Consider the following 27,308-nt stretch of genomic DNA (forward strand, 5'->3'; position numbering starts at 1 on the left):
ACCCCCTGCTAACTTGCCAACCTCCTCCACTCTTCCTACCACTCCATCCCCCACAGCTATCTCCTCCTGTGCTACCATCCCCTCCCTCCTAGATTGTAATCTCGAAAGAGCAGGGCCCTCAATCCCCTCATGTTTTGCATTGTATTGTTGTTGTTCTGTCACATGTTCTGTCCCCTTTGTAATGTACAGCGCTGAGCGAACTATTGGCGCTTTATAAATACTGTATAATAAAAAATAATAATAATACAGTGCCAACCGGGAAAAAGGTGGCAAGGGGCAGGACCAATTTGAACTACTGCATGTGCAATCGCAGCAGTGTAAAGTTCAGGTTTATTATAAACAGTTGCGGGTGCACATACAGTAGTTCCAATTGGTCCTGCCCCTTGTCACCATCTTCCCTGGCCAGCAATGTAAAAATGCCGGCTGTTTGTCTATGCAGTGCTTGCTTGACAAAGGAGCGGAGGCCCTGAAACACATATCGGCCCACCCATTCCCAACATCACAGGTTGGAATTGACAGCTGCACTCTCTCATTGCGCCTGCACGCCCCCGCTGTCTTGCCCGCCAATCCCTGGCTGTGCTTGATGTTCACACTGCTGCAGGTCCTGCTCAGCTGGAAGTTAGCATATAGAGGATAGAGTAATGGGGGACAAAGCCATTGTACACCGGGACTGCGGGACAAAAGTGAAAATGCGGGAAAGTCTCGCCCAATCCGGGACTGTTGGGAGGTATGCAATAGTAATAAACAGTTCATTTAGCTCCACTTTCATAAGATACCAACTGCAGGGCCATCTTACTGCATGGGCATCACTGGGCACTGCCCAGGGGCCCAAGGTGTATGGGGGTCCCTGAAGTCTCCCCCCAGCGTTTCAGTCCGTTTCAGCACTCTGCATGAGTTAAAGGGAGAACCCCCAAGGTTGAGCATCCTACTACTGCCGCTGTATGTGTGGGTGGGTAGTGTACCACTGCAATCCCCTCCGGCCCTCCTCTCCTGTTCTGATCATCAGGGATGTGCAATTCGCCCCTGAACACTGGGACACCCGATCAACCAGCCGGCACTTCCACCATCAGATCATAGAGGCAAGCAAAAACTGTAACCACTCTGTCTGCCTCTATGATGTAGGAAACGATGAGCATACATCTCTTCTGGTTTCCCCAAATGTAAACGGCGCCATTTTTTAAAATGGGAAGTATTTGATCACACCAATCTTGGTGTGATCAAATGCTTTTAAAGGGCAGAGCTGAGATCTGGGGTCTTATTGACCCCAGATCTGTCCATAAAGAGGACCTTTCACTGCCTATTGCTGTCACAAGGGATGTTTACATTCCTTGTAACAGCAATAAAAGTGATTTTAAAAAAATTTAAAGTGCCAGTGTAAAAATAAAAAAATTAATAAAAAATAAATAAATAAAAACCGTCTCATCTCCGCTCGCTCACGTGCAAAGACGCCGATAATGCATGCAAGCAGCGATCATCCCACACATGTGAGCTGTCACTGCGAACGTCAGATCATGGGCAGTAATTCTAGCACCAGACCTCCAGATAGATAGCAGCTGTTCTGACAGGTACCCTTTGCAAGCTGACACAGCCTAGGATCTCATGACAGTGGTGGAGGCCACCATTGCCTAACTCCTTGGAGTGGTGCTACATCTGCAATGGCAGGCCAAAGAAGGGAAGCCCGTGCTTTGCTAGATAATAGTTCCTTCCTTTTCACTATGCTTGCCAACATGCCAAAATGCCTTCAAAACCAGTAAACTAAATATACATTCGCCTTTAAATTTTACAAAGACATTTTCTATTGCAGTTTATGTTCAGACTTTGGTGCAAGCAATGCTATTCTTACACATATTTAAAAAAAAAACCATAAATCATTTACTTGATGGCGTTTTACTTTACCTATATAGAGAGAAGAATCTTTCCTCCTGACATGGTCATCGATATACGATACTCCCAGAGGTTGTACAGGTGTAGCGCCAATTCCCAGTAGGACTTGAGCTCCAATGAGAAGCAAGTACATCATGTTGGTGGTTGCAGTATTCCTGCAGATAATATCGTTGTCCGGTAGATCTTCCGTAGAGGAACCATTAAGAGAACAGAAGTCTCTTCCTTCCGCGCCCCACCGGATCTCACCAGATTCATATTCATATTGGTGCGTCAGAAACTCAGGAAGGGCTGAAAGAAAAGCTCCCAGGGCCATAACAATGCCTCCACATCCAATTAAGCGTGGTCTGTGTCCCCGAGCGCCAAAGTAACTCACAAACAGTATAAGAGCCAAATTCCCAATCTCAAAGCTGCTGGCGATAACTCCCACATCAGCACTCTGCAGATTAAACCTTCGTTCCAAAGTAGTCAGTACGCTGACCTACAAGGAAAAGAACATATTAAAGCACCATGTAGCAAAAACAGGGGCGTGCAAGTTAAATAATCTGTCCAAATACAATCCAGTAAGGCTGGCTATACACACATTGGTTAGGCTGCTGTGCAGGCTGGGGGAAAAAAAAAATCAAACATACTGTATATCTCCATCGAGCCTAAACACGAATGATTGGAGCTCCTCTGGGCTATTGTATTCTGCACTGATTGACTGCCATCACTGTTCATCCACTTATATTCCACACACATTCGTACATCAATCTTGGTGCCGACAAGGCAACCCAACTATTCACTTGTGCCCAATATAGCCTAAAACAGCCAAAATGCGATCCGTATTTGGCCAGTTAATGGTTGAACATGAGCAGAGATCACAGAAATTCCAAATACAGATGAGAAATGCCCATCCTCTAAACTCAGTTGTGGTCAACTTACTTGACATAGGGGTGTCAAATTTAGCCCCTGATATTGCTAAAAGGCCACTTACAATTTCCATAGCAGTCGTGTAATTTTCATTAAAAAAAATATATATATAATTTCTTTGTAAATTAGGGCAACATCTATTCTGCTACAAGTCTTTGGTAAAAAAAAATCCTAATAAAGTGTATATTAAGTGGTTTGTGTGAAAGTTATAGAGTCTACAAAACTATGGGATATATATATTTGAAAACTGATCAATCCTGATGTACTGATGGCCCATCCTATTTATTGAGGCCCCAAAATGCCAGGACAGTACAAATACCCCCCAAATGACCCCTTTTTGGAAAGTAGACAGTGAGGTATTTAGTAAGAGGCACAGCAAGTTTTTTGAAGGGTTTTACGGGCAGAATTTTTTTGAAAAATGAAGAAATGAAATAAAATGTGTTTTTTCCAATTTTTTTTTTTTTTGTAACATACTGTCACCAGTGCAGTACAGTGTCATCAAATGACCGGTGACGCAGTGATCAGGGATACTAACTGCTGAGAGGACTTAAAAAAATAACTAAATCAATTTTTATTCACCTTTTCTAAACTTTTTTTTTTAAACCATTTTTTCTGTTTTTACTGGATTTTTTTTTTAATTCTTTCATCAGAGTACCTCAGCATCACCATAGTGACACTGTACTATGGGCATGGGGGTAATCATGGATTTTTCTTTTACATATTATTATTGTTTATACAGTGATGATCACTGTATAAGCAATAGATTAAGCTGTCATGGATGGGTTAACATTCATGAACAGCTTGTTTATGGCTACAACTAACCACTTGGTACAGGTAACCAGGTACCATGTGATTGATGTGGGCCAATCACAACAGTAAGCAAGCTGTTTAGGAATGGAAATCTGGTCACAACCTGGAAAAGGCAGAGACACACAACACACTTCTCAAAAAAAATTAAAGGAACACTTTGAAAACACATTAGATTTCAATGAGGAAAAAAATCACATGCTGGATATCTATACTGATATGAACTGGGTAATGTGTTAGGAACATAAGGATGCCCCCTGACAATCTCGGGGCACGCTTCTAATGAGACAACAGATGGTGTCCTGGGGTATTTCCTCCCAGATCTGGACCAGGGCATCACTGAGGTCCTGGACAGTCTGAGGTGCAACTTGGCGGCGCTGGATGGACCGAAACATGATATACCAGAGGTGTTCTATTGGATTTAGGTCAGGTGAGCGTGGGGCCATTCAATGGTATCAATTCCTTCATCCTCCTGGAACTGCCTGCATACTCTCATCACATGAGGCCGGGCATTGTCGTGCACCAGGAGGAACCCAGGACTCACTGCACCAGGAGGAACTCAGGATTCACTGCACCAGTGTAGGGTCTGACAATGGATCCAAGGAATTCATTGCAATACCTAATGGCAGTCAGGGTGCCATTGTCTAGCCTGTAGAGGTCTGCACGTCCCTCCATGGATATGCCTCCCCAGTCCATCACTGACCCACCACCAAACAGTCATGCTGAACCATGTTACAGGCAGCATAATGTTCTCCACGGCTTCTCCAGACCCTTTCATGTCTGTCACATGTGCTCAGGGTGAACCTGCTCTCATCTGTGAAAAGCACAGGGCACCAGTGGCAGACCTACCAATTCTGGTGTTCAATGGCAAATGCCAATCGAGCTCTATGTCGCCGGGCAGTGATCACAGGGCCTACTAGAGGATGTCAGGCACTCAAGCCACTCTTATGAAGTCTGTTTCTGATTGTTTGGTCAGAGACATTCACACCAGTGGCTTGTTGGAGGTCATTTTGTAGGGCTCTGGTAGTGCTCATCCTGTTCCTCCTTGCACAAAGGAGCAGATACCGGTCCTGCTGATGGGTTAAGGACCTTCTACAGCCCTGTCCAGCTCTCCTAGAGTAACTGTCTGTCTCGTGGAATCTCCTCCATGCTCTTGAGACTGTGCTGGGAGATACAGCAAACCTTCTGGCAATGTCACATATGGATGTGTCATCCTGGAGGCGTTGGACTGCCTGTGCAAACTCTGCAGGGTCCAGGTATCGCCTCATGCTACCAGTAGTGACACTGACCCTAGTCGAATGCAAAACTAGTGAAAAACAGTCAGAAAAGATGAGATGGGGAAAAAATGTCAGTGGCCTCCCCCTGTAAAACCATTCCTGTTTTGAGAGCCGTCTCATTGTTGCCCATCTAGTGCACCTGTTAATTTCATGAACACCAAAGCAGCTGAAACTGATTAACAACCCCCTCTGCTACTTAACTGACCAGATCAATACCCCAGGAGTTTCATTGACTTGATGCTATGCTCTTCTAAAAAAAAATTAAAGGAACACTTTTTAATCAGTGTATTTGTATGACAGTGCCTGCAGCTGCCGCCCTGCCGCAGTAAATGTACTGTAGCGGGCAGAAGTTGGTTAACCGGCACACAGGTTTGGCACTCCATTTCAAAACTTCTCAATAAATTTGAATAAAAAGTCTTTCATCTGTTAGACCTAGATGAAAGTCATTTACTGTGGCAGGTAAATTACTTCACCACGTTTCCCCTTTAGCTCAAAGAAGAATACAATCTTTTCTCCTGCGGACTGCTAATACACAAAATTGATAATAATAAATTGATTCCACCCCTGCCTATATTTAATCAAAACCCTGACTTTTATAAAGTTTCAATTTTTGAGAACAGATTTTCTAACCAAGAGAGTGAAAATCATTGCTCATCTTTTCTGTCTCCATTACAGCCTCTTTCAAGCTTTTCACCCCAGAATGTAAATGAATACAAAGCTTCCTTTGATTGGCTGAGCTGGAGAGGCAGGCTGATGAAGTCACAATCTCTGACTTGGCCAATCAGAGAAAGCTTTGTATTCATCCAGCGAATACAAAGCTGAAAATACGGTCAATCCCGCACCTCCATTGTGTAAAACAAATGGATATTACTGTTAATATTACTGAATAAAGAACTACCGTATTTTTCGCTCCATAAGACGCACTTTTTTTCCCCAAAAAAAGGGGTGGAAATGTCAGTGCGTCTTATGGAGCAAATATAGAGCGGCTGGTCCGGTATTTCCACCGCCGCCGTGTCAGAATACCGGGCCGGCCGCTCAGCTCTGCAGCAGGACCTTACCTGTTCCTCTGTCCAGTGCTGCACAGTCTTCCCGCGCCGGTTTCTTTAGTGTGGGCTCTCGGCTTGACAGCCGGGTGCCCAGTGCGCATGCGCAAGAAGCTCTGCGCTTTGAGAATGGTACGGCGTCTTCTGGGACACATGACAGGTCCAAGAAGACGCCGGATCAATCACAAAGCGCAGCTCTTCTCACGCATGCGCACTGGGCACCCAGCTGTCAGCCGTGTGCCCATACTAAAGGGAGGACAACTCCGCGGAAGTGGGAGCGGGTACCTGTCAAATTCAGGTACCCGCTCCCCCTCCCTCTCCAAAGGTCAGCAGTCTCTTAGTCATCTCCTGTTCTGTCTGCAGTCTCTGGTCATCCCCTGTACTGTCCGCAGTCTCTGGTCATCTCCTGTACTGTCCGCAGTCTCTGGTCATCTCCTGTACTGTCCGCAGTCTCTGGTCATCTCCTGTACTGTCCGCAGTCTCTGGTCATCTCCTGTACTGTGTCCGCAGTCTCTGGTCATCTCCTGTACTGTCCGCAGTCTCTGGTTATCCCCTGTACTGTCCGCAGTCTCTGGTCATCCCCTGTACTGTCCGCAGTCTCTGGTCATCTCCTGTACTGTGTCCGCAGTCTCTGGTCATCTCCTGTACTGTGTCCGCAGTCTCTGGTCATCTCTTGTACTGTGTCCGCAGTCTCTGGTCATCTTCTGTACTGTGTCCGCAGTCTCTGGTCATCTCCTGTACTGTGTCCGCAGTCTCTGGTCATCTCCTGTACTGTGTCCGCAGTCTCTGGTCATCTCCTGTACTGTGTCCGCAGTCTCTGGTCATCTCCTGTACTGTGTCCGCAGTCTCTGGTCATCTCCTGTACTGTCCGCAGTCTCTGGTCATCTCCTGTACTGTGTTCGCAGTCTCTGGTCATCTCCTGTACTGTGTCCGCAGTCTCTGGTCATCTCCTGTACTGTGTCCGCAGTCTCTGGTCATCTCCTGTACTGTGTCCGCAGTCTCTGGTCATCTCCTGTACTGTGTCCGCAGTCTCTGGTCATCTCCTGTACTGTGTCCACAGTCTCTGGTCATTTCCTGTACTGTGTCCGCAGTCTCTGGTCATCTTCTGTACTATGTCTGCAGTCCATTGGTTCAGAATATTTTTTTTCCTGTTTTCCGCCTCTAAAACCTAGGTGCATCTTATGGAGCGAAAAATACGGTATATAGGCGGCTACAAGCAAAAGACTGTGTTCTCACAACCTATGCAAAATAATAAACAGATAAACTATTGCTGCGCCAACCTCCTTAATTAAATTTCAATATTGTGCTTCCCTGCACATAAACACATGTATATCAATATAAACATACAACATAGTTACAATACTAAAAACCGTGATTGATAATATTGTAATTCTATGTCCAATAAGCAATTCAATTTTAAGTGTCAATAGAACATAAAACACTCCAATGATGTGTTAAAATGGCCCCTTATATTAATTTTTCAGTCTCTTAACCCCTTCCCACCTAAGGGTAAAACAAATATTAACGCCTAAGCACAATTTTGAAACGTTGACGTGTTAGTAAAACCGTACATATCACCACAACTACTTTGTACATTCAGGTGAATTATACTTTGTTTTTTTTCCAGGACAAATTGGGCTTTCATTTGGTCGTAAATGGTAATGGATATCTCCTGATTTTTTTTATTATCCAAGGAAAACTGGCCCAAAATAGTAAATTTAGCTGTGTATTTCTTTTTACTACCATAACCTGCCACCAAAGAACAATCCAAAATACATTTTCCGGCTCTTGACGATCGCAGCAATACCATATATGTGTATATGTTTTATTTGTTGTTTGTACCCGTAGCACAGCCCAGAAACAATAGTGCGCATTTTGTTTTTTGTTTTTTTTTTTTGGGGGGGGGGGTTACCTGAAACACACTGACACGGATACCAATTTAAAAAATACATATCTAATCCTGACCTTTGCCCCTGACCTTTTGACCTTGATCTTTAACCCTGACCATGACCCAAACAAACACTTACCATGGCACTGAACTAGATCAAACCTTGATCTAGGTATTTTTTCTTTATTTTTTAATATTTATTTATCTGGTCTTTTGGGGGGTTTTTTGTTTTTTGGGTTTTTTTTATAAATATTTATTTTTCTCTATGCCAGGAGTTAGACAGATACAATGTATCTCTCTCCTCTATTCATGGAGAAAAAAAACACAGAAACAAAAAAACAAGGGGGGCGGGCTATACAGTGACTGATCACTGTGATAACCAATCAGAGGCTATCACTGCGATCATGAGACCCGAAATCGGGAGTCCCAGGTCCTGATCATTAGAACGGGACCCAGGGCTCTCAGTGACACCCAGCAGAAAGACAGGTACACAAACATGTGGATCCACAGAAAAAAGCCCAGTTCTGTGAGGTCGCATATTTGTGTTACGTCGGCGTGAAGGGGTTAAGAATTAAAATGCATATAAACCAATATGATCAACAGTTTGTGGACACCTGATAATCTCACATACTACAGCATGGCTTAAAATTTCAAGTCCTGAGCTACTAGCCAGGCCTTAAGAGTTACTCGCCACCAACAAACACACACAAACATGTACACACACGCACAGAGACACATGTAATCACCCACACATACAGACACATGTATACACACACAGGCACGTACAGACACACATACACACAGATACATGTACATACACAGAAATACACACGCACAGACACATGTACATACACACAAAGGCACATGTACATACATACACAGGCACATGTACATACATACACATGTACATGCACACACACACACACACATACACACATACATGTACACCTACACACACACCTATAAAAAGTTGCAGTACTTCATTGTTCACTCACAGAGCCGGGTACTGCACTCTAGGGGGAGGCAGAGAGCACAGCATACACTCCTTTCTTTGCTTTCACTGCGCTCAGCTATTGAGCAGTCTGACAGCTCCCAGTGCCAATGACAGATCCAGCCTGAGCTCCGAGCCTGCTCAGCAAGACGGCCCTGGGGGACACACTCGCCCCCACCATAATTTCCACTCGCCATTGGCGAGCAGGCGAGTGGAAATTTCAAGGCCTGTACTACAGAATATGGTAAAAATTATGCGACGCCCCCTCCTACAGTAATTATTGAGTGCAGGTGTTTCCAATGAAGGTGTTTGTTAATGTTACAGCATACAAAGAAATATTAAACAACTGTGTGCTTCCAACCTTGTGATGACAGTTTTAGGATGTGACTGTGCCCAAAAGTCAAGTCCAAAATGATAACTGGTATAAGGAGCTTGGTGTGGAGGAACCTGGATTTGCCTTCACAGAGCCTTGACCTCAACCCTATTGAAAATGTTTGGGATATATTCAAATGCCTATTGCTTGCCAGCCGTTCTCATTCAATCTTAGTACTAGATGCTCTTTTTACTAAATGGGCCAAATTCCCCCAGACACGTATTCCAGTGGAACTGGTTATAGCCTCAAAGTGTTGCTCAGTTGTGTATCAATGCTCATGGTTTTGGAATGGAATATTTAACCGCTTCCCAACCATCCTGTAGCAAATACACTGCTACAGAGCAGAGAGCAGCAGCATATATACGTGATTTTGTATTTCCGGGTAGCAGGGGCGCGCATGCTCTACCAGCACCGTCATTTGCAGCTGTCAATCACTGGGTTCCGCACGGTGATTACTCACCGGCGCCTGGTGATTGCCGAGCATTTCCAACTCTTCTAAACAAAACAATTTTCCTCACTGTCAGCTCGTGCACAATTTTTTTACTGGACATGTTTAACAGCAAAATGTCAAAAATATTGTTTTTTTTTTAAAATTGGTTGGTCTTTTTTTTTATAGCACAAAAAATAAAAAAACACACAGACGATCAAACACCGCCAAAAGAAAGATCTATTCGTGGGGGGAAAAAATGATGTAAATTTCATATGGGTGCAGTGTTGCATGACTGCGTAATTGTCAGTTAACGTAATGCAGCGCGTAACACAAAAAAATGGCCTGCTCAGGAAGGAGGGTAAATCCTCAGGAGGGCAAGCGGTTAACAAAATCGTATATTGTAGGTGTGATGGTCAGGTGTCCACAAACCTTTGATCATATAGTATACTTCTCCAATTCTTCTATTTTTATCAAGTGTGTTTTATCAAGATCACACATAGGGATTCCCACCACCGTTCACCAATGCGCTCACCTCAAGTGGTGGACCTAACAAACCACCAGGTCATAAAATGCTTTCCCCCTTTTGGGGTGCCTTTCCAACTCCACTTGGTTGTAGCTTCAATTGAGATATATCCTCCCATTGACCCTGGGGATAATGTATATGACCTCCACATAAATGGGTGTATGGCCCTTTAAAAGATCAATGCCTCCCCCTACAGTAGACTCATACAATAAAAGTGGATTCCCATAGTGTAGTATGTAATGGTGGATCAGTTTATTAATTAAAATTGCACTTACATCCCAAATAAAAGGCGAAGCATAAGATGAAAAAACAGTGGGGCCACGGATCCAGCCACAGGAGTATCACCATGTAACATGACTTCCTCAGTGGTACCACGTGATGATACGCAAGTGGGCGGAGCCAGGTGACTGAGTGCCAAGACCAGAAGTGAGGTGGGAACTGAGAAGAGGGACATTAAAGTACAAAAAAAAAAAAAAAGGCAAACGGTATTATAATTTTTTTTTATATCTACACACAAATTTTTTGCTTTTCATTTGTACTTTTCAGGATAAGTTAAGTTTTTAAGAAATACTATTTTTGCAGAAAAAGAGGCTGTGTGGGTATTTTTGAACTGTGACAGTGGATGCAGGGTGTCAGGAATGGACTGGCCAGCAATAGTGGGACTCACCTGCCTTGTGAGCTGCAGTACCAGGGCTGGCCAGCGGGTGCTCCCAGCAATCAGAGACTCAACCTTGCAGCCAGTCAAACACCTGGAACTAATTATACTGGTGTATTTAAGGGACATTCAGACCTGCAGACTCTGCCTTGGTGTTGTGTTTTTCCTGGGCCCTGTATCTTGTTCCTGCATCCTGCTCCTGTTCCTGTCCTGTTGCTGACCCGGCTTGATTCTGACCTCTGCTGACTTCTCCTGTTCTGATCCCTGGCTTGTGACCCCGACCATTCTCTGCCTGACCCCCTGTACCTACCTGCCTGTTAGTTGCTGTACCCTGCTCGTGACCTGACTATTCTCCGCTTGCTCCCCCTGTACCTACCTGACCGATTGATATTGACCCGGCCTGCCTAACGACGCTTGCACTGTATGTACTGTTATCTGTGGGTGGTTGGTTGGTTCGTTTGCACTGTGTTATGTTTTAGTATTGCACTGCGTTTATGTTTGTATTGTTAGTGTTAATAAATTGTTTATAACTTATCGGAAGTCTGCGTTTCCCTGCGTCAGTCACACACCTCTGGTCATACCCGGGAGCCCTGACATTACACCAAGGCCAATCCTGACCAGAAGTGGCTGCACAGGGAAGCCATCTTGGTTTGTTGATGGGAAGGATGGATCTGGATGAGGTTGCGTATTTATATCTGCTAGTGTTTGATGACAGGGAGTATGCTTATCAAACTCTGAAGGAGTATACCCGGGATGAACTGCTAGAATGTATACGGCTCGCTCATGTTCTAGTAGATCAGGGCACAGAGTTCTCTGAGGTGCAGCCATTGATTGAGGTTTGTGCTGAGTTGGTTTCATCTGGTTCCCCCGAATGCAGGGATGAATTTTTGCCACCATTTAGTGCAGACCAGGTAGATTCCCTGGTATGGTTATTAGAGGATGATGTGGGTTACTTTCTGGAGCGTTATTCCACATGTTCACCACAGATACTAAGAGATTGTATAAACGCAGTGCAGTCTTTGGTCAGACAGGCTTTGTGTAAGCTGAGCTTTGTTCAACCCATACTGCAGACATGGACAGATTTGTTGCACCCAGCCTCAGTCAGCTTACAAAAACCCAGTCCTGCTTCTAATCTATTTCCTCAAAACTCTATTCCTGCATTCCCAACAGCTCCTCCTGCCCTGCTATCTACCGCATGTCAGTACCCTGTTCCCACTTGCTGCACCTATCCTGCCTTTAACCCTGTAAAGAAGCCCTCTGTAGCGACTGTTCCTTCCCCTGTTCCATCCTCCAGCTCTTCTCTGTCTCCAGCTGCTCCATTCATTTGCAGACCTGCGTTTACTTTCAGTGCCCCAGTAGTTAAAACCAGAAAAAAGCGAAAATTCTTTCCAACCAGTACCATCCTGCCAGTATCCAAACCGGTGAGCCTACCGTCTGAGAACCTGCCTTCCGTGGTTCAGCCTGATGCCTCTCTTCAGCCTGATGCCTCTCTTCAGCCTGATGCCTCTACTCAGCCTGATGCCTGTACTCAGCCTGATGCCTCTCTTCAGCCTGATGCCTCTCTTCAGCCTGATGCCTCTACTCAGCCTGAAGCCTCTACTCAGCCGGATGCCTCCACTCAGCCGGATGCCTCCACTCAGCCTGATGCCTCCACTCAGCCTGATGCCTCTACTCAGCCTGAAGCCTCCACTCATCCCGAAGCCTCCACTCATCCTGAAGCCTCCACTCAGCCTGAAGCCTCTACTCAGCCTGAAGCCTCTACTCAGCCTGAAGCCTCTACCCAGCATAATGAACTGATCCAGCCTGATGATCCTATTAGGCCAGTTGACTCAATGCCCGCTGTTGATCCAGATGATCCGGTACCTGATCCGGTGCCCGCTGTCGTGCCAATTGACTCAGAGCCCGCTGTCGTACCTGGTGACTCGGTGCCCACTGCCTTGCCAGATGACGCGGTGCCCGCTGGCGAGCCAAATGACCTGATGCCTGGTGACCCAGTGCCCGCTGTCATACCTGGTGACCCGATGCCCGCTGTCGAGCCAGACGATCCAATGCCAGACGACTCGGTGCCCGCAGTCTTGCCAGACGACTCGGTGCCCGCAGTCTTGCCAGACGACTCGGTGCCCGCTGTTCCGCCAGTTGACTCGATGCCCGCTGTTCCGCCAGTTGACTCGGTGCCCGCAGTCTTGCCAGACGACTCGGTGCCCGCAGTCTTGCCAGACGACTCGGTGCCCGCTGTTCCGCCAGTTGACTCGATGCCCGCTGTTCCGCCAGTTGACTCGGTGCCCGCAGTCTTGCCAGACGACTCGGTGCCCGCAGTCTTGCCAGACGACTCGGTGCCCGCAGTCTTGCCAGACGACTCGGTGCCCGCAGATCCGCCAGACGACTCGGTGCCCGCAGTTCCGCCAGTTGACTCGATGCCCGCTGTTCCGCCAGACGACTCGGTGCCCGCAGTCTTGCCAGACGACTCGGTGCCCGCAGTTCCGCTAGACGACTCGGTGCCCGCAGTTCCGCCAGTTGACTCGATGCCCGCTGTTCCGCCAGACGACTCGGTGCCCGCAGTCTTGCCAGACGACTCGGTGCCCGCAGTTCCGCCAGACGACTCGGTGCCCGCAGTTCCGCCAGTTGACTCGATGCCCGCTGTTCCGCCAGGCGACTCGGTGCCCGCAGTCTTGCCAGACGACTCGGTGCCCGCAGTCTTGCCAGGCGACTCGGTGCCCGCAGTCTTGCCAGACGACTCGGTGCCCGCAGTCTTGCCAGACGACTCGGTGCCCGCAGTCTTGCCAGACGACTCGGTGCCCGCAGTTCCGCCAGTTGACTCGATGCCCGCTGTTCCGCCAGACGACTCGGTGCCCGCAGTCTTGCCAGACGACTCGGTGCCCGCAGTTCCGCTAGACGACTCGGTGCCCGCAGTTCCGCCAGTTGACTCGATGCCCGCTGTTCCGCCAGACGACTCGGTGCCCGCAGTCTTGCCAGACGACTCGGTGCCCGCAGTTCCGCCAGACGACTCGGTGCCCGCAGTTCCGCCAGTTGACTCGATGCCCGCTGTTCCGCCAGGCGACTCGGTGCCCGCAGTCTTGCCAGACGACTCGGTGCCCGCAGTCTTGCCAGGCGACTCGGTGCCCGCAGTCTTGCCAGGCGACTCGGTGCCCGCAGTCTTACCAGATGACTCGGTGCCCGCAGTCTTGCCAGACGACTCGGTGCCCGCAGTCTTGCCAGACGACTCGGTGCCCGCCGTTCCGCCTGGGGGCCCGAGACCTGTCGCTCCGCCTGGGGGCCCGAGACCTGTTGCTCCGCCTGGGGGTCCGGCGCCCGCCGCTCCGCCTGGGGGTCCGGCGCCCGCCTCTCCGCCAGGGGGCCTGAGACCTGTCGCTCCGCCTGGGAGCCTGAGACCTGTCGCTCCGCCTGGGGGCCTGAGACCTGTCGCTCCGCCTGGGGGCCTGAGACCTGTCGCTCCGCCTGGGGGCCCGAGACCTGTCACTCTGCCTGGGGGTCCGGTGCCCGCCGCTCCGCCTGGGGGCCTGAGACCTGTCGCTCCGCCTGGGGGTCCGGCGCCCGCCGCTCCGCCTGGGGGCCCGAGACCTGTCGCTCCGCCTGGGCGTCCGGCGCCCGCCACTCCGCCTGGGGGCCCGAGACCTGTCGCTCCGCCTGGGGGTCTGGCGCCCGCCGCTCCGCCTGGGGGTCCGGCGCCCGCCGCTCCGCCTGGGGGCCCGAGACCTGTCGCTCCGCCTGGGGGCCCGATGCCTGTCGCCCCGCCTGGGGGCCCGATGCCTGTCGCCCCGCCTGGGGGCCCGATGCCTGTCGCCCCTCCTGGGGGCCTGGCGCCCGCCGCTCCGCTCGGGGCCCGATGCCTGTCGCCCCGCCGGGGGGGCCGGTGCCTGTTGCCCCGCCTGGGGGCCCGATGCCTGTCGCGCCGCCTGGGGGCCCGATGCCTGTCGCGCCGCCTGGGGGCCCGGTGCCTGCTGCTTCACCTGGTAATCCGATGTGCCTCTGCCCGGAGTCCAGCCCGATGTGCCTCTGCCCAGAGTCCAGCCCGATGTGCCTCTGCCCGGAGTCCAGCCCGATGTGCCTCTGCCCGGAGTCCAGCCCAATGTGCCTCTGCCCGGAGTCCAGCCCGATGTGCCTCTGCCCAGAGTCCAGCCCGATGTGCCTCTGCCCAGAGTCCAGCCCGATGTGCCTCTGCCCGGAGTCCAGCCCGATGTGCCTCTGCACGGAGTCCAGCCCGATGTGCCTCTGCCCGGAGTCCAGCCCGATGTGCCTCAGCCCGAAGTCCAGCCCGGTGTGCCTCTACCCAGTGTGCCGCTGCCCGGAGTCCTGCCCGGTGTGCCGCTGCCCGGAGTCCTGCCTGGTGTGCCAGTCTTTGATATCCCGCCAGTTACCAGACCCGGGCGGTGGAACATTTTGCCCAGCTAGGACTGTTTGGAGCGTCCTGAGGCCGCTCCTTGAGGGGGGGGTACTGTCAGGAATGGACTGGCCAGCAATAGTGGGACTCACCTGCCTTGTGAGCTGCAGTACCAGGGCTGGCCAGCGGGTGCTCCCAGCAATCAGAGACTCAACCTTGCAGCCAGTCAAACACCTGGAACTAATTATACTGGTGTATTTAAGGGACATTCAGACCTGCAGACTCTGCCTTGGTGTTGTGTTTTTCCTGGGCCCTGTATCTTGTTCCTGCATCCTGCTCCTGTTCCTGTTCCTGTCCTGTTGCTGACCCGGCTTGATTCTGACCTCTGCTGACTTCTCCTGTTCTGATCCCTGGCTTGTGACCCCGACAATTCTCTGCCTGACCCCCTGTACCTACCTGCCTGTTAGTTGCTGTACCCTGCTCGTGACCTGGCTATTCTCCGCTTGCTCCCCCTGTACCTACCTGCCCGATTGATATTGACCCGGCCTGCCTAACGACGCTTGCACTGTATGTACTGTTATCTGTGGGTGGTTTGGTTTGGTTCGTTTGCACTGTGTTATGTTTTAGTATTGCACTGCGTTTATGTTTGTATTGTTAGTGTTAATAAATTGTTTATAACTTATCGGAAGTCTGCGTTTCCCTGCGTCAGTCACACACCTCTGGTCATACCCGGGAGCCCTGACACAGGGAGAGGGTCCCTTGACCCTTGTCACACCAAGTCAGGGATCAAGGGGAGAGGCTGCAGATGATGTAACTTGTTACGGCCCCATGTACATGGAACACTTCTGATTGATGGAAACTGACTGCCGGAAAACGTAGGTTAAAAAATGTCTGTTTAGCCGCGTTTAGAACGTTTAGAAGTGTTTTTTAAAGATAACCTCAGGAAACCTTCCAAAATGCCCAGAATGCACTGAAAAACAGTAAAAAAATTAACTATTTCAGACATTTTGAGAGAAACAGAGAGAGCAGAAGCAGAGGGAGCAGTATTTGTTGAGATTATCTTTTTTTTTTGTGGTGTTTGGATGTGTTCCAGCTCATTTCTGTGCAGAAATTATTGCAGCAGTGTCTAACATATTTTCTTTCTTGCAAAACCTCAAAGTATGGTGTACCGGGTCCCTTTGAGTACCAGGAAAACGCTTTGCATGTATTCTTCATGATGAAAAAAGGCTCTGGACAGCATCTGGAAATGGAAGAGTTAAAAAAAAAATTTCAAACGCAAACACTTATAAACGCGGTTAGCCACGTTTACAAGCATTTGGCGTTTGAATTGCTGATAAAATCTACTCCTGAACGTAAGTTTTCTGCGTTCAAAAAAACAACTGTAAACTCAACTGCCTGTAAACGATGATGTGTACATGGACACATAGGAAAACATTAGGGAGAGTTCAGGGGCTGCTGAAAAAATGCAGAACAGCTCCTAAATGTGAGTTTATCAGCTGCAGTGTACATGAGCCCTACATGTTCAACCATAAATACAGGTGGAACATGTAACATGCTTCGAAAGATAAATGTATTCTTTGAACTGAATGGGTTGTTTTACAAGGTAAGGGTTCACATATATGAGGGGCATTCAAGTCAAACCAAGACTTAATTTTACAGGTATAAAAAGGGATGCCAGCGTGGTGGTACTACAGTAGTAAGTAGTCGCAGTAAGTGCGAGTGTGTCCAATTACTGATAGGCACACACGTCGCGGCCAGTCCAGAGACCATTAATCAAGATGGCAGACAGCAGTGCTAGTGTGTGCATGGAACAGCGTGTGGTGATGAAGTTTCTTGTGAAGGAAGGCGTAAAACAAGCAGATATCTACAGAAGACACCAAGCACAGTATAGTGATGAGACACTGAGCTGCTGTAAGACATTTGAATGGTGTAAACATTTCAAAGATGGCGTACATCCATCAGTGATGGTCAAGGCCGTGGTGGTTCTCAGCCCATAATAGTCATTCCTCTGAACATTCAGCACGTGGAACGACTGATCTTAGACAAATCGACACAAAACCGTGAAAACTGCACAAGAGACAAATCTTTCTGTGGGAACGGTGAACACAATGATGATGAAATGAAGAAGGCTGTCCTAGGATGGGTCAGGTGTATAAATGTAGCAGGGGAGTATGTCAAAAAACAAATTCAGTTTCCACTCCTTGAAATGTGTTCTTTTATTATAGAAACAATTGAGTACTGTCCGTGATACTTTTTTTATTTGCACTAACATACAATTTTGAGGACAAGCTTTCGGGGAGTGTCCCTTTCTTCAAGGTCCAGACAGTACTGACTTTGAAGAAGGGGACACTCCCCGAAAGCTTGTCCTCAAAATTGTATGTTAGTGCAAATAAAAAAAGTATCATGGACAGTACTCAATTGTTTCTGTCACAAAGGCACTAATACGGCTACAATCACCTCAAGCAAAATGGAAGATTCTTTTATTATATAAACTCAAAAAGTCCCTGTTTGACTTGAACGTCCCTCGTACTTTAGCCTCCCTGGTGGTATTCCCGAGTGTAGCTCAGGGTGAAGTTTCAGCACCAAAAGCGATAACCCTGAGCTACACTCAGGAATACCTTGCAGTGTTGCTCCGGGATCTCTTCTGTACTTACCTTGTCCTTCGCACCCGCGATGCCCCCCCTGCAGCGTCCCCGGCCATCTCCTCCGGCCGATGCGGGCATCTGTCTTCTGGGTTCCATTCCCTGCGAGCGGCGGGACGTACGGGGGACGGAACCGGCGGGAATTTAAAAAATGTCAAAAAATTACATTCACTAAATACACTAAAGTCACTAAAATCACATAGTAGAACATTACTGTATCAAATCATTTCACATACATTTTGTCCCGAGTGCTTTGTCCTGTGCCCTGCCTGCATTTTTACTGTTCTTTCTGCCTGGAAACTGAGAAACGTCCATGGCGTCCAAGAAGTGTCCCTTTAGGTAAAACGTTGTTTTAGACCAGCTAGAGAACAGCGATAGTAAATCAGAACCACTTGCAGAATTGAGTGATAATGATTCGTGGGGAAATTCATCATCAGACAGTGAAAACGATTTTGCGACTTTGCTCAGCGATGTGCGAACTTGGCGCTATATTTCAAATTTCAGTGTTTTGGTTTGATTATATTATTGAATTAAATGTATTATATTATTATTTTTTATGATTATTTATTAAATTATAATTTATGATTTCGTGTTTCAAATTTTAACATACCCGGGATGTTTACTAGACTCTTGTTCGGACAGATTTCAGTGAGTTATTCCTAAAAACTACAGGCCTACAATAAAAAACCGACATATTTCCATGCAAAAAAATGTACCGCTTTGAGCACAGAAATACTGACATAATCAGACCACTAGGGAGGTTAAGTGAGCCCAGACAGGCATATACCAAGTAGATCCATAATGTGATTTACTGCTTGGAACAGTTTAAGAGGAGCTCCTTTGTTGTACTCATTTTTTCTTTAAAAATGAACAATGAAGTAATATTAATATAAAAGGCTGCAGATTTAAATGGGCAGCGCAGTGGCTACGTGGTTAGCACTTCCACCTGGCAGTACTCAGGTCGTTGGTTCGAATCCCAACCATAGCAACACCTGCCTGGAGTTTGCATGTTCTCCCTGTGCCTGCGTGGGTTTCCTCTAGGTACTCCGGTTTCCTCTCACACTCCAAGACATGCTGGTAGGTGAATTGGCTCCTGTCTAAATTGGTCCTAGTATGTGTATGTATGAATGTGAGTTAGGGACCTTAGATTGTACACCCCTTGAGGGTTAGGGACTGATGTGAATGTACAATATATATGTAAAGCGCTGCATAAATTGACGGCGCTATATAAGTACCTATAATAATAAATGACAAGGAAACTTTCATAGTAATACACACACAAAATTTGCTTTTCATTTCTAATTTAAAGGATAACTGCACTTTAGTGGGAAAAAAAATTAGCAAATAAAAAAATAATATAGTGTATACAACGGAGACGGAAGTCAGATTGTAATTGAATGTTATTAAAAATGACCTTTGCTTTTCAATCTGCAGCTCTGTAACTTTCTGTAAAATATAAAGCAATATGACTATCTGGAGGTCTTCTGTACATAGATGGCGTACAGAATGCCCCCCAGATATGTAATTTCCTGTCAGTGTGATTGGCTTACCGATTTTCACAGAAGACTGTACTAACATACCAATCACATTTTGGGCATCCCTTGCAACAGAAATGTCATTTTTGGTGAGATACTCCCAAAGGGAAATCACGTCTAAAAAGGGATGAAGACCCTGCCACTTTCCTTATTAGATCCCTGCATAAGTCACCTCCATACAGATTCACTTTGCACATAGACACAGACAAAGAAACCGGTATTTATTAATAATAACAAAAGGGTAGGAATCTGCAACAAAGTTTGTTCAAATCCTTGCAATTTAGGGCTCATGTACACTGCAGCTGATAAACTCACATTTAGGAGCTGTTCAGCGTTTTTTACAGCAGCCCCTGAACTCACCCTAATGTTTTCCTATGTGTCCATGTGCACATCTTTATTTACAGTCGTTTACAGGCAGTTGAGTTTACAGTTGTTTTTTTGAACGCAACAAACTTGCGTTCAGGAGTAGATTTTATCAGCGTTTCAAACGCAAAACGCGGCTATACACGTCTAAACACTGCAAATTGCGTTTATAAGCATTTGAAATTTTTTTAAATCTTCCAGTTCCTGATGCTATCCATAAACCTTTTTTCATCAATAAAAATGCATGCAAAGCGTTTTCAAGGTGCTCAGATGGACAACACACTGAACACAGGATGTTCCTGCCAAGCTTGTCACACATTGTAATGACCAATTCACACCTCAGACCTCTCCCACCCTTGGAAACAAAAGATATGTTAATGACCATTCACACCTCAAATTCCTCATGAAGACCCCCTGCCAGGTGGCTTTAATGACTCCCTCCACCAGACACCTTCCCACCCTTGGAAACAAAAGAAAAATGTTAATGAGCAAATCGCACCTAATTATCTCAACAAATACTGCTGTCTCTGCTTCTACTCTCTTTATTTCTCTGAAACAGTCTGAAATAGTTAATAATTTACCACTTTTCAGTGCATTCTGGGCATTTGGGAGGTTCTCCTGTGCTTCTCTGTAAAAAACGCTTCTAAACGCAAACGCACATAAAACGCGTTATGCAAACATGGCTAAACAGACTTATTTTTACCTACGTTTTCCAGCAGCCAGTTTCCATCGTTCAGAAGTGTCCCATGTACATGGGGCCTTACATAGATCACTCAGAGAGGAAAGCTTTTTTTTTTCCTTTACAAAAGTGGAGTTCCTCTTTTAACGGAATGGGTTTTACAGTAGAATTGAACCCCACCCGTTTAGATCTATATATATCCTTGTGAGGTTGTACGGTATAATTTGATATTGTGGCACGGTTTCTAAGAACTGGAAGTAAGCCAGAGTCAAATCTTGTTTTCAAAGAAGTATTTTCAGCACTGCTTCACGTTACTTAATTAGCTAGCAGCGTGAAGAGCGTATAAAACATCTAGCAAAAGTAAAAAAGTGATAGATCGGAACTCTGGTCATTAAGGCTGATAAAAGGGGATATTTGAATTCAGCCCAGCTTGGAAAATCTAAGCATCAATCTCCTTTGGCTTCTTGTTTATATGCCAATAATACATGGAAAGTGATGTCATGCCCCCACTTCTACCATTTCTCATTACTATGCCACACTGGGGAGAGCTGCACACCGCACTCTGCAGGAAGAAAACCTTGCGTTTTATAAAGTGCTCACTAAAGGGACACCTGACAACGTGATGGGCTGAATCATTACACTACACCGCCACAGCATGAAGGGCACCAGAGTCTTCACTACAAATATAAAATGTAAAAAAAAAAACCTAAAAGATCCCGCCAGAGGGTGAGCAGGTAAACTGCAATAGCAGCAGAATTACAGCCCAAGAATAAAAATAAATAAATAAATGGTGCCGGACGACCAACAATGTTCTAGGATATTACAGGGCCCAAGGCACAGATCAAATCAGTGAGTCTCTACAACACGCTAGGAAGGCAAACTCATTGCTTGGTTTAAATAGGTGTTTAACCATTAGCCGCCCGGCCTATAGCCATTGGCGGCCGCAAAAGTGCTGTAGATTTCTGGGGTATATGCCATTTGGCATCCTCCCGCACATGCGCAGTTCGCGCGGTTGAAGTGCCGCGCAGCGGCGCGATCTGTCACCGGCCGTGTACTTCGGACACGGCCGATGACAGATCTGAGTTGCCGGTACCATGTGACCTGCTGTGACCTACTAATTACTATGGTAACATTGTACTACTTTGGTTATAGTAAAATATGAAAAAAAAATATCTTAGAAAAAATAAACAAAAATGTAATAAAAAATTAAAAATAATAAAAAAATAAAAAAATATATATATATACATATTTTTTTTTTCATACTGTCACCAGTCAGTGTCCCAAAGCAAAGTAATTCTTTGCTATAAGCAAATTGTGTAAAAAAAAAAATACCGATCACTTCCCCAAAATAGTACAATGTTACTATGGTAACATTGTACTACTTTGGTCATAGTGAAATATGAAAAAAAAAAAAAAAAATGTAATAAAAAAATTTAAAAAAAATTTAAAAAAAACACATTTTTTTTCCATACTGTCACCAGTCAGTGTCCCTGTTCACCGCTATGCCAGTTATATGATGACGCTGTACTGCACTGGTGACAATATGTAAAAAAAAAATAGTGAAAATAATTTTTTTAATTTTTTCATTTTCCGAAAAATTATGACAAAAAAAAACAACTTTAAAAAACTCGCCATGCCTCTTATGAAGTACGTCGGACTATCTACTCTGCAAAAAGGGGTCATTTGGGGGATATCTGTACTGTTCTGACTTTCTTGGACCTCAAGAAATTAGATTGGCTGTCAGTACTTCAGGATTGATCAATATTCAGATCTATACCATAGTTTGTGAACTCTATAACTTTCCTACAAACTAAATAATACATCCTAATTTGGGTTATTTTCACCAAAGACATGTAGCAGAATACATCTCGGCCTAAATTTATGAAGAACAATTATTTATTTGTAAACTTTTAGAACTGAAACAAAGAAAAATGTGGGTTTTTTTCAAAATTGTTGGTCTTTTTTTGTTAATTTAGCAAAAAATAAAAACCCCAGCGGTGATTAAATACCATCAAAAGAAAGCTCTAGTTATGTGAAGAAAATTATAAAATTTTAGTTTGGGTACAATGTTGTATGACCGCGCAATTGTCATTCAAAGTGTGAGAGCGCTGAAACCTGAAAAATGGCCTGGGCAGGAAGGTGTAAAATTGCCCGGTACTGAATTGGTTAATAGGTCTACTACAGTTTGCTATTAGCATATGGGTTATGACCTGCCTTCATTTACAACGCATGAATGAATGTTCTAAGATTAAGAATAATTGGCACATGAATTTTTAAACAAAGATTATAATTGAAAGTTGGAAAACACTTTTGAATCCCCTAGGACAGGAGTTTCCAAACATTTTCAAGAAAGGAAGATGAAAGAAAGAGCGCACAAACCTTGCGCATTACCTCAATAAATAGTGACTAATTTTATTATTAAGGAAATATACTCACAAAGTGATGGTATAACAGGCATAAGTAACCATAATCCACACAGGATTACAGGTAAATCCAAAAGGGGGGGGGGGAATGAAGGCTAACGCGTTTCGAAGGGTGCTCCCTTCTTCATCAGAGCTGGGTTGAGCAGATAGAGACTTCTATCTGGTTGTGCGCTCTTTCTTTCATCTTCTTCTACAGTTTTATCAAGCTTTACCAGCTTCATGATAGAGCTGCACAACCTCTGATCACCAGAGGATGATAACACTGCTTGTTACTAACGACTGTTTGATCTGAGTCTTTGAGCGCAGGAGATAATGGATTTTAAAGAAAGGGCCAATTTACTGTGGGGTTCAAACTATGGCCAGTTCAAGTAAAAAAATGTTGAAGCATCAGTAAACAATGCCTCAATCTTGGTGATCAGTGGGAGTAAAAAAGAAAAATTCATAGCACCTGTGGTAAGTAGGAGGAATAGGGCCCCGTTGTTGGTGTTAGTGGAAGGAATAGTGGCCCATCATTGGTACTGGTAAAAGAAATAGTGCCCCATTGTTAGTGTCAGTGGGAGGTACAGTGTCCCATTGTAGGTGTCAATGGCAGAAACAGTGCCCCATTGTAGGTTTCAGTAGGTGTAATAGTGCCCCATTGTAGGTGAGAGTGGCAGAAACAGTGCCCCATTGTAGGTTTCACTAGGTGTACTAGTGCCCCATTGTTGGTTTCAGTAGGTGTAATAGTGCCCCATTGTTGGTTTCAGTAGGTGTATTAGTGCCCCATTGTAGGTGAGAGTGGCAGAAACAGTGCCCCATTGTAGGTTTCACTAGGTGTACTAGTGCCCCATTGTTGGTTTCAGTGGGTGTAATAGTGCCCCATTGTTGGTTTCAGTAGGTGTAATAGTGCCCCATTGTAGGTTTCAGTGGGTGTAATAGTGCCCCATTGTAGGTTTCAGTGGGTGTAATAGTACCTCATTGTAGGTTTCAGTGGGTGTAATTGTGCCCCATTGTAGGTTTCAGTGGGTGTAATAGTGCTACATTGTTGGTTTCTGTGAGTGTAATAGTTCCCCGTTGTTGCTGTTAGTCGAACGAATAGTGTTTTGTTTCAGTGGGTGTAATAGTGCCCCATTGTTGGTTTCAGTCGGTGTAATAGTTCCCCGTTGTTGCTGTTAGTCGAACGAATGGAGTCTTGTTGCAGTAGGTGTAATAGTGTCCCATTGTTGGTTTCGGTGGGTGTAATAGTGCCCCATTGTAGGTTTCAGTAGGTGTAACGGTGCCCCATTGTAGGTTTCACTAGGTGTAATAGTGCCCCATTGTAGGTGAGAGTGGGTGTAATAGTGCCCCATTGTAGGTTTCAGTAGGTGTAATAGTGTCCCATTGTAGGTTTCAGTGGGTGTAATAGTGCCCCATTGTAGGTTTCAGTAGGTGTAACGGTGCCCCATTGTAGGTTTCACTAGGTGTAATAGTGCCCCATTGTAGGTGAGAGTGGGTGTAATAGTGCCCCATTGAAGGTTTCAGTAGGTATAATAGTGCCCCATTGTAGGTTTCACTAGGTGTAATAGTGCCCCATTGTAGGTTTCAGTAGGTGTAATAGTGCCCCATTGTAGGTTTCACTAGGTGTAATAGTGCCTCATTGAAGGTTTCAGTAGGTGTAATAGTGCCCCATTGTAGGTTTCAGTAGGTGTAATAGTGCCTCATTGTAGGTTTCAGAAGGTGTAATAGTGTCTCATTGTTGGTTTCAGTAGGTGTAATAGTGCCTCATTGTAGGTTTCAGAAGGTGTAATAGTGTCTCATTGTTGGTTTCAGTAGGTGTAATAGTGCCCCATTGTAGGTTTCAGTAGGTGTAATAGTTCCCAGTCGTTGCTGTTAGTCGTACGAATGGTGTTTTATTTCAGTGGAGGAACAGTGCCGCAAGCACCATATAAAGGTTGCATGCACAGGCCGCAGATTGTAGACCACTGCCCCAGTGCATATAGCATTTGGTCCCAATCCAATCCGTGCAGTGGTTTAGAAAAGGACTTTTTTTTTTCTGTCAATGCTGACTGTAGCTCCACCCCAAGGCTGAAGCCCAATTTATGGGTGTTACTACAGTCAGCACTAAATCCACCTCCTCCCTCTTCATTCAGCAGTTCTTCAGCCCTGTGCCTCCCTTCTGACACTTTCTTTGCATGGAAAAGACTTCCCTGTAGTAGAGAAAAATACTCTACTAGTCTACATAAGAGAGTCTACAATCAATCACCAGAAATTCTTGGGAAAGAGAGACTACACGTTACTGACGGCTTGTTTTGTTGTGATTGGTCACACTGAAGAGAAGTACAGTCATTCACCACAAATGTGTCCTGCTACACCACTAGTCTCTCTCCAACAATTGAGTACAGACCCACCTGCGTGCTATTCAGAGGAGAAAGACTAGTGGGGTAGCTGGTGTTGTGGGCTTGTGTTTTTGTGAATGATGCTGCTCCTCGCCAATCTGGTCATTTATAACAACACAAGCCATTAAACATAGACATCTAGCATTTTCAGAAGGTCAGCATTGGCAACCAACATATTTTTCTCAGTCCAGGTTTCCTTTGATAGAGATGTACCCTTTTCTCTTACTATATGGACAACTGTACCTAAAGTAGTAGTAAAGTCTCATTAAGAGACTAAAAAAGTGCCCCCCCCCCCGCAGGTTTAAGTCATAATGTACTAATATGTACCGCATACTGGTACATTATGAGACTTACCGACAGACGGAGCTGTCCAGGGCTGTCACGGCTCTCTCCTGTTCACGGCACTTCCATGTTAACCCAGTTTTCCTTCCAGGTTGCACATCTTTGGGCGCTTGAATGGCCGGGCTGTGGTTACGCCAATCCTGCGCATGCGCACAGGAGTCACTGCGCCGCTGCTCGCAGAACGGGCTGTAAATTCAGTCTGAGCTGTGCATGCGCGGCTCAGAACGCATTTCCCGCTGACAGGCAGGGGGTCATTTAGGACAGAAGAGACCTCTATAGTCTCTTCTGTTATAAAAATCCTGCCTGTTAGGATTATTTTTTAAACAGAGTTTACCACCAATTTAATGAATCATAATCAAAGTCCATGTATTTATGTCAAAGTGAGTATTCACAAAGCATAAAGTACAACAAATCAATGGACACAATCAGGCCAATTTAAAGCCCATCTCCAGGGAAAGCAAAAATTCTCCCTTGTAGTTGGGTTGTATCTGTACTGCAAAAGTTAAATGCTTGTTTAGGACCGGAGTACGGGAAAACGCAGCTTTACTGACCCAATCAGTTGCTCCTCCTGGAAGCTGGTGCTCTCCCCTCCTCCTATGCTTGAGCAGAGACCTGTTCAGCGACGTCCTCACGTCCAGTGCAAGGCCATGGGCTCTGTATTATGCCCGATGACGTCAGAGGATGTGCAACCACTACAGCATATGGAAAAATACACTGCAAGCACCTATCTAGCAGCACAGAGCATCTTGAGGGAGTAGAGGAGATCAGGGATGTAAAAGTGCTTTTTCCAGATTCCAAACCCTAAATGAGCATTTGGGGGTTTTTTTACTCTGAAGTTAAGCTTTAATAAAAGCAAAACAGCTTTTACCCAAATGATTTATTAGATGGCTATGAGAGGTTTTCTTTTAGAAAGCTATGTACAGCAACCTACAAGCCCCTCCCACCAGCCGTGATCTTCCTGCATTACATAGAGAAGCACACAGACACTGATGTTACTGGGTCTACAATAAGGCATGTAATGAACACAGAAAGGTTTTATTTAAAAATAGAATTGATATGTTGATGAGAGGGACCGGGGACTGCAAAATTTTAGCAGATGAAAACTTCAGCTTTATAGTGTTATAAAACTTAAAATATTGTATGTGTTAGAACAAAAATGAAAAAGAACATGTTGCTTTCAATCACTTCATTCTCTCACAGGAACATTTTCTTAGATTTCCTACCTATACTTCATTGGCTGGAGTGGCTCCTATCACTAGTGGCGCCTCTATGGAGTGCAAATACCCTACCTAAAGAATATACAGCAGCATCTGTGCGCCAACACGCCGAGGTGGCACAGAGAGACTGGAGACAACAGGGACATATGATCTGATCACCTGCTATTGATTCACATTGCAGCCATCAAATTGTTACAAGAGAAGAACTAAACATGAGAAAATTGATGTAACGCCGCACGCATGTACTGCATGTAATCATGGAACATGTACTGTAATTTCGGTGTCAATGCATTATAAATAGTTGGTGTGGGTGTTTCTTGACCAGAAATAGCGGGGAGAAGTGTACTCAACAAACAGAGCAGGGTACTATTTGAAAAGGTAAAACAAACATTTAGGCTCCATGCAGACTAGCGTTTTTAACCACTTGCCTACCGGGCACGTTTACCTCCTTCCTGCTCAGGCCAATTTTAAGCTTTCAGCCTTTTTGCACTTTGAATGACAATTGCTCCATTAAGCAACACTGTAAACATATAATATTTTTTTCACACAAATAGAGCTTTTGTTTGGTAGTATTTAACTACTTCAAGTCTGAACACTTTCACCCTCTTCCTGTCCAGGCCAATTTTCAGCTGTC

The 27,308-nt window shown here is 45.8% G+C and overlaps 1 protein-coding gene across 2 annotated transcripts in view; it reads right to left on the reverse strand.

The window, feature by feature from the left end:
* SLCO3A1 (solute carrier organic anion transporter family member 3A1) overlaps positions 1-27,308 on the reverse strand; it is a 476,664-nt gene that overhangs the window by 366,194 nt on the left and 83,162 nt on the right. For both annotated transcript variants that reach the window (XM_089687650.1, XM_089687651.1), the window contains exon 2: positions 1,897-2,362. In XM_089687650.1, the coding sequence (XP_089543776.1) occupies positions 1,897-2,362 (466 nt within the window). The remainder of the gene's footprint in view (positions 1-1,896; positions 2,363-27,308) is intronic.

The sequence above is a fragment of the Staurois parvus genome, unplaced genomic scaffold (assembly GCF_062004578.1).
Source record: "Staurois parvus isolate SC_StPar_1 unplaced genomic scaffold, SC_StPar_1.0 ptg000432l, whole genome shotgun sequence".
In the NCBI taxonomy this organism is placed as follows: Eukaryota; Metazoa; Chordata; class Amphibia; order Anura; family Ranidae; genus Staurois; species Staurois parvus.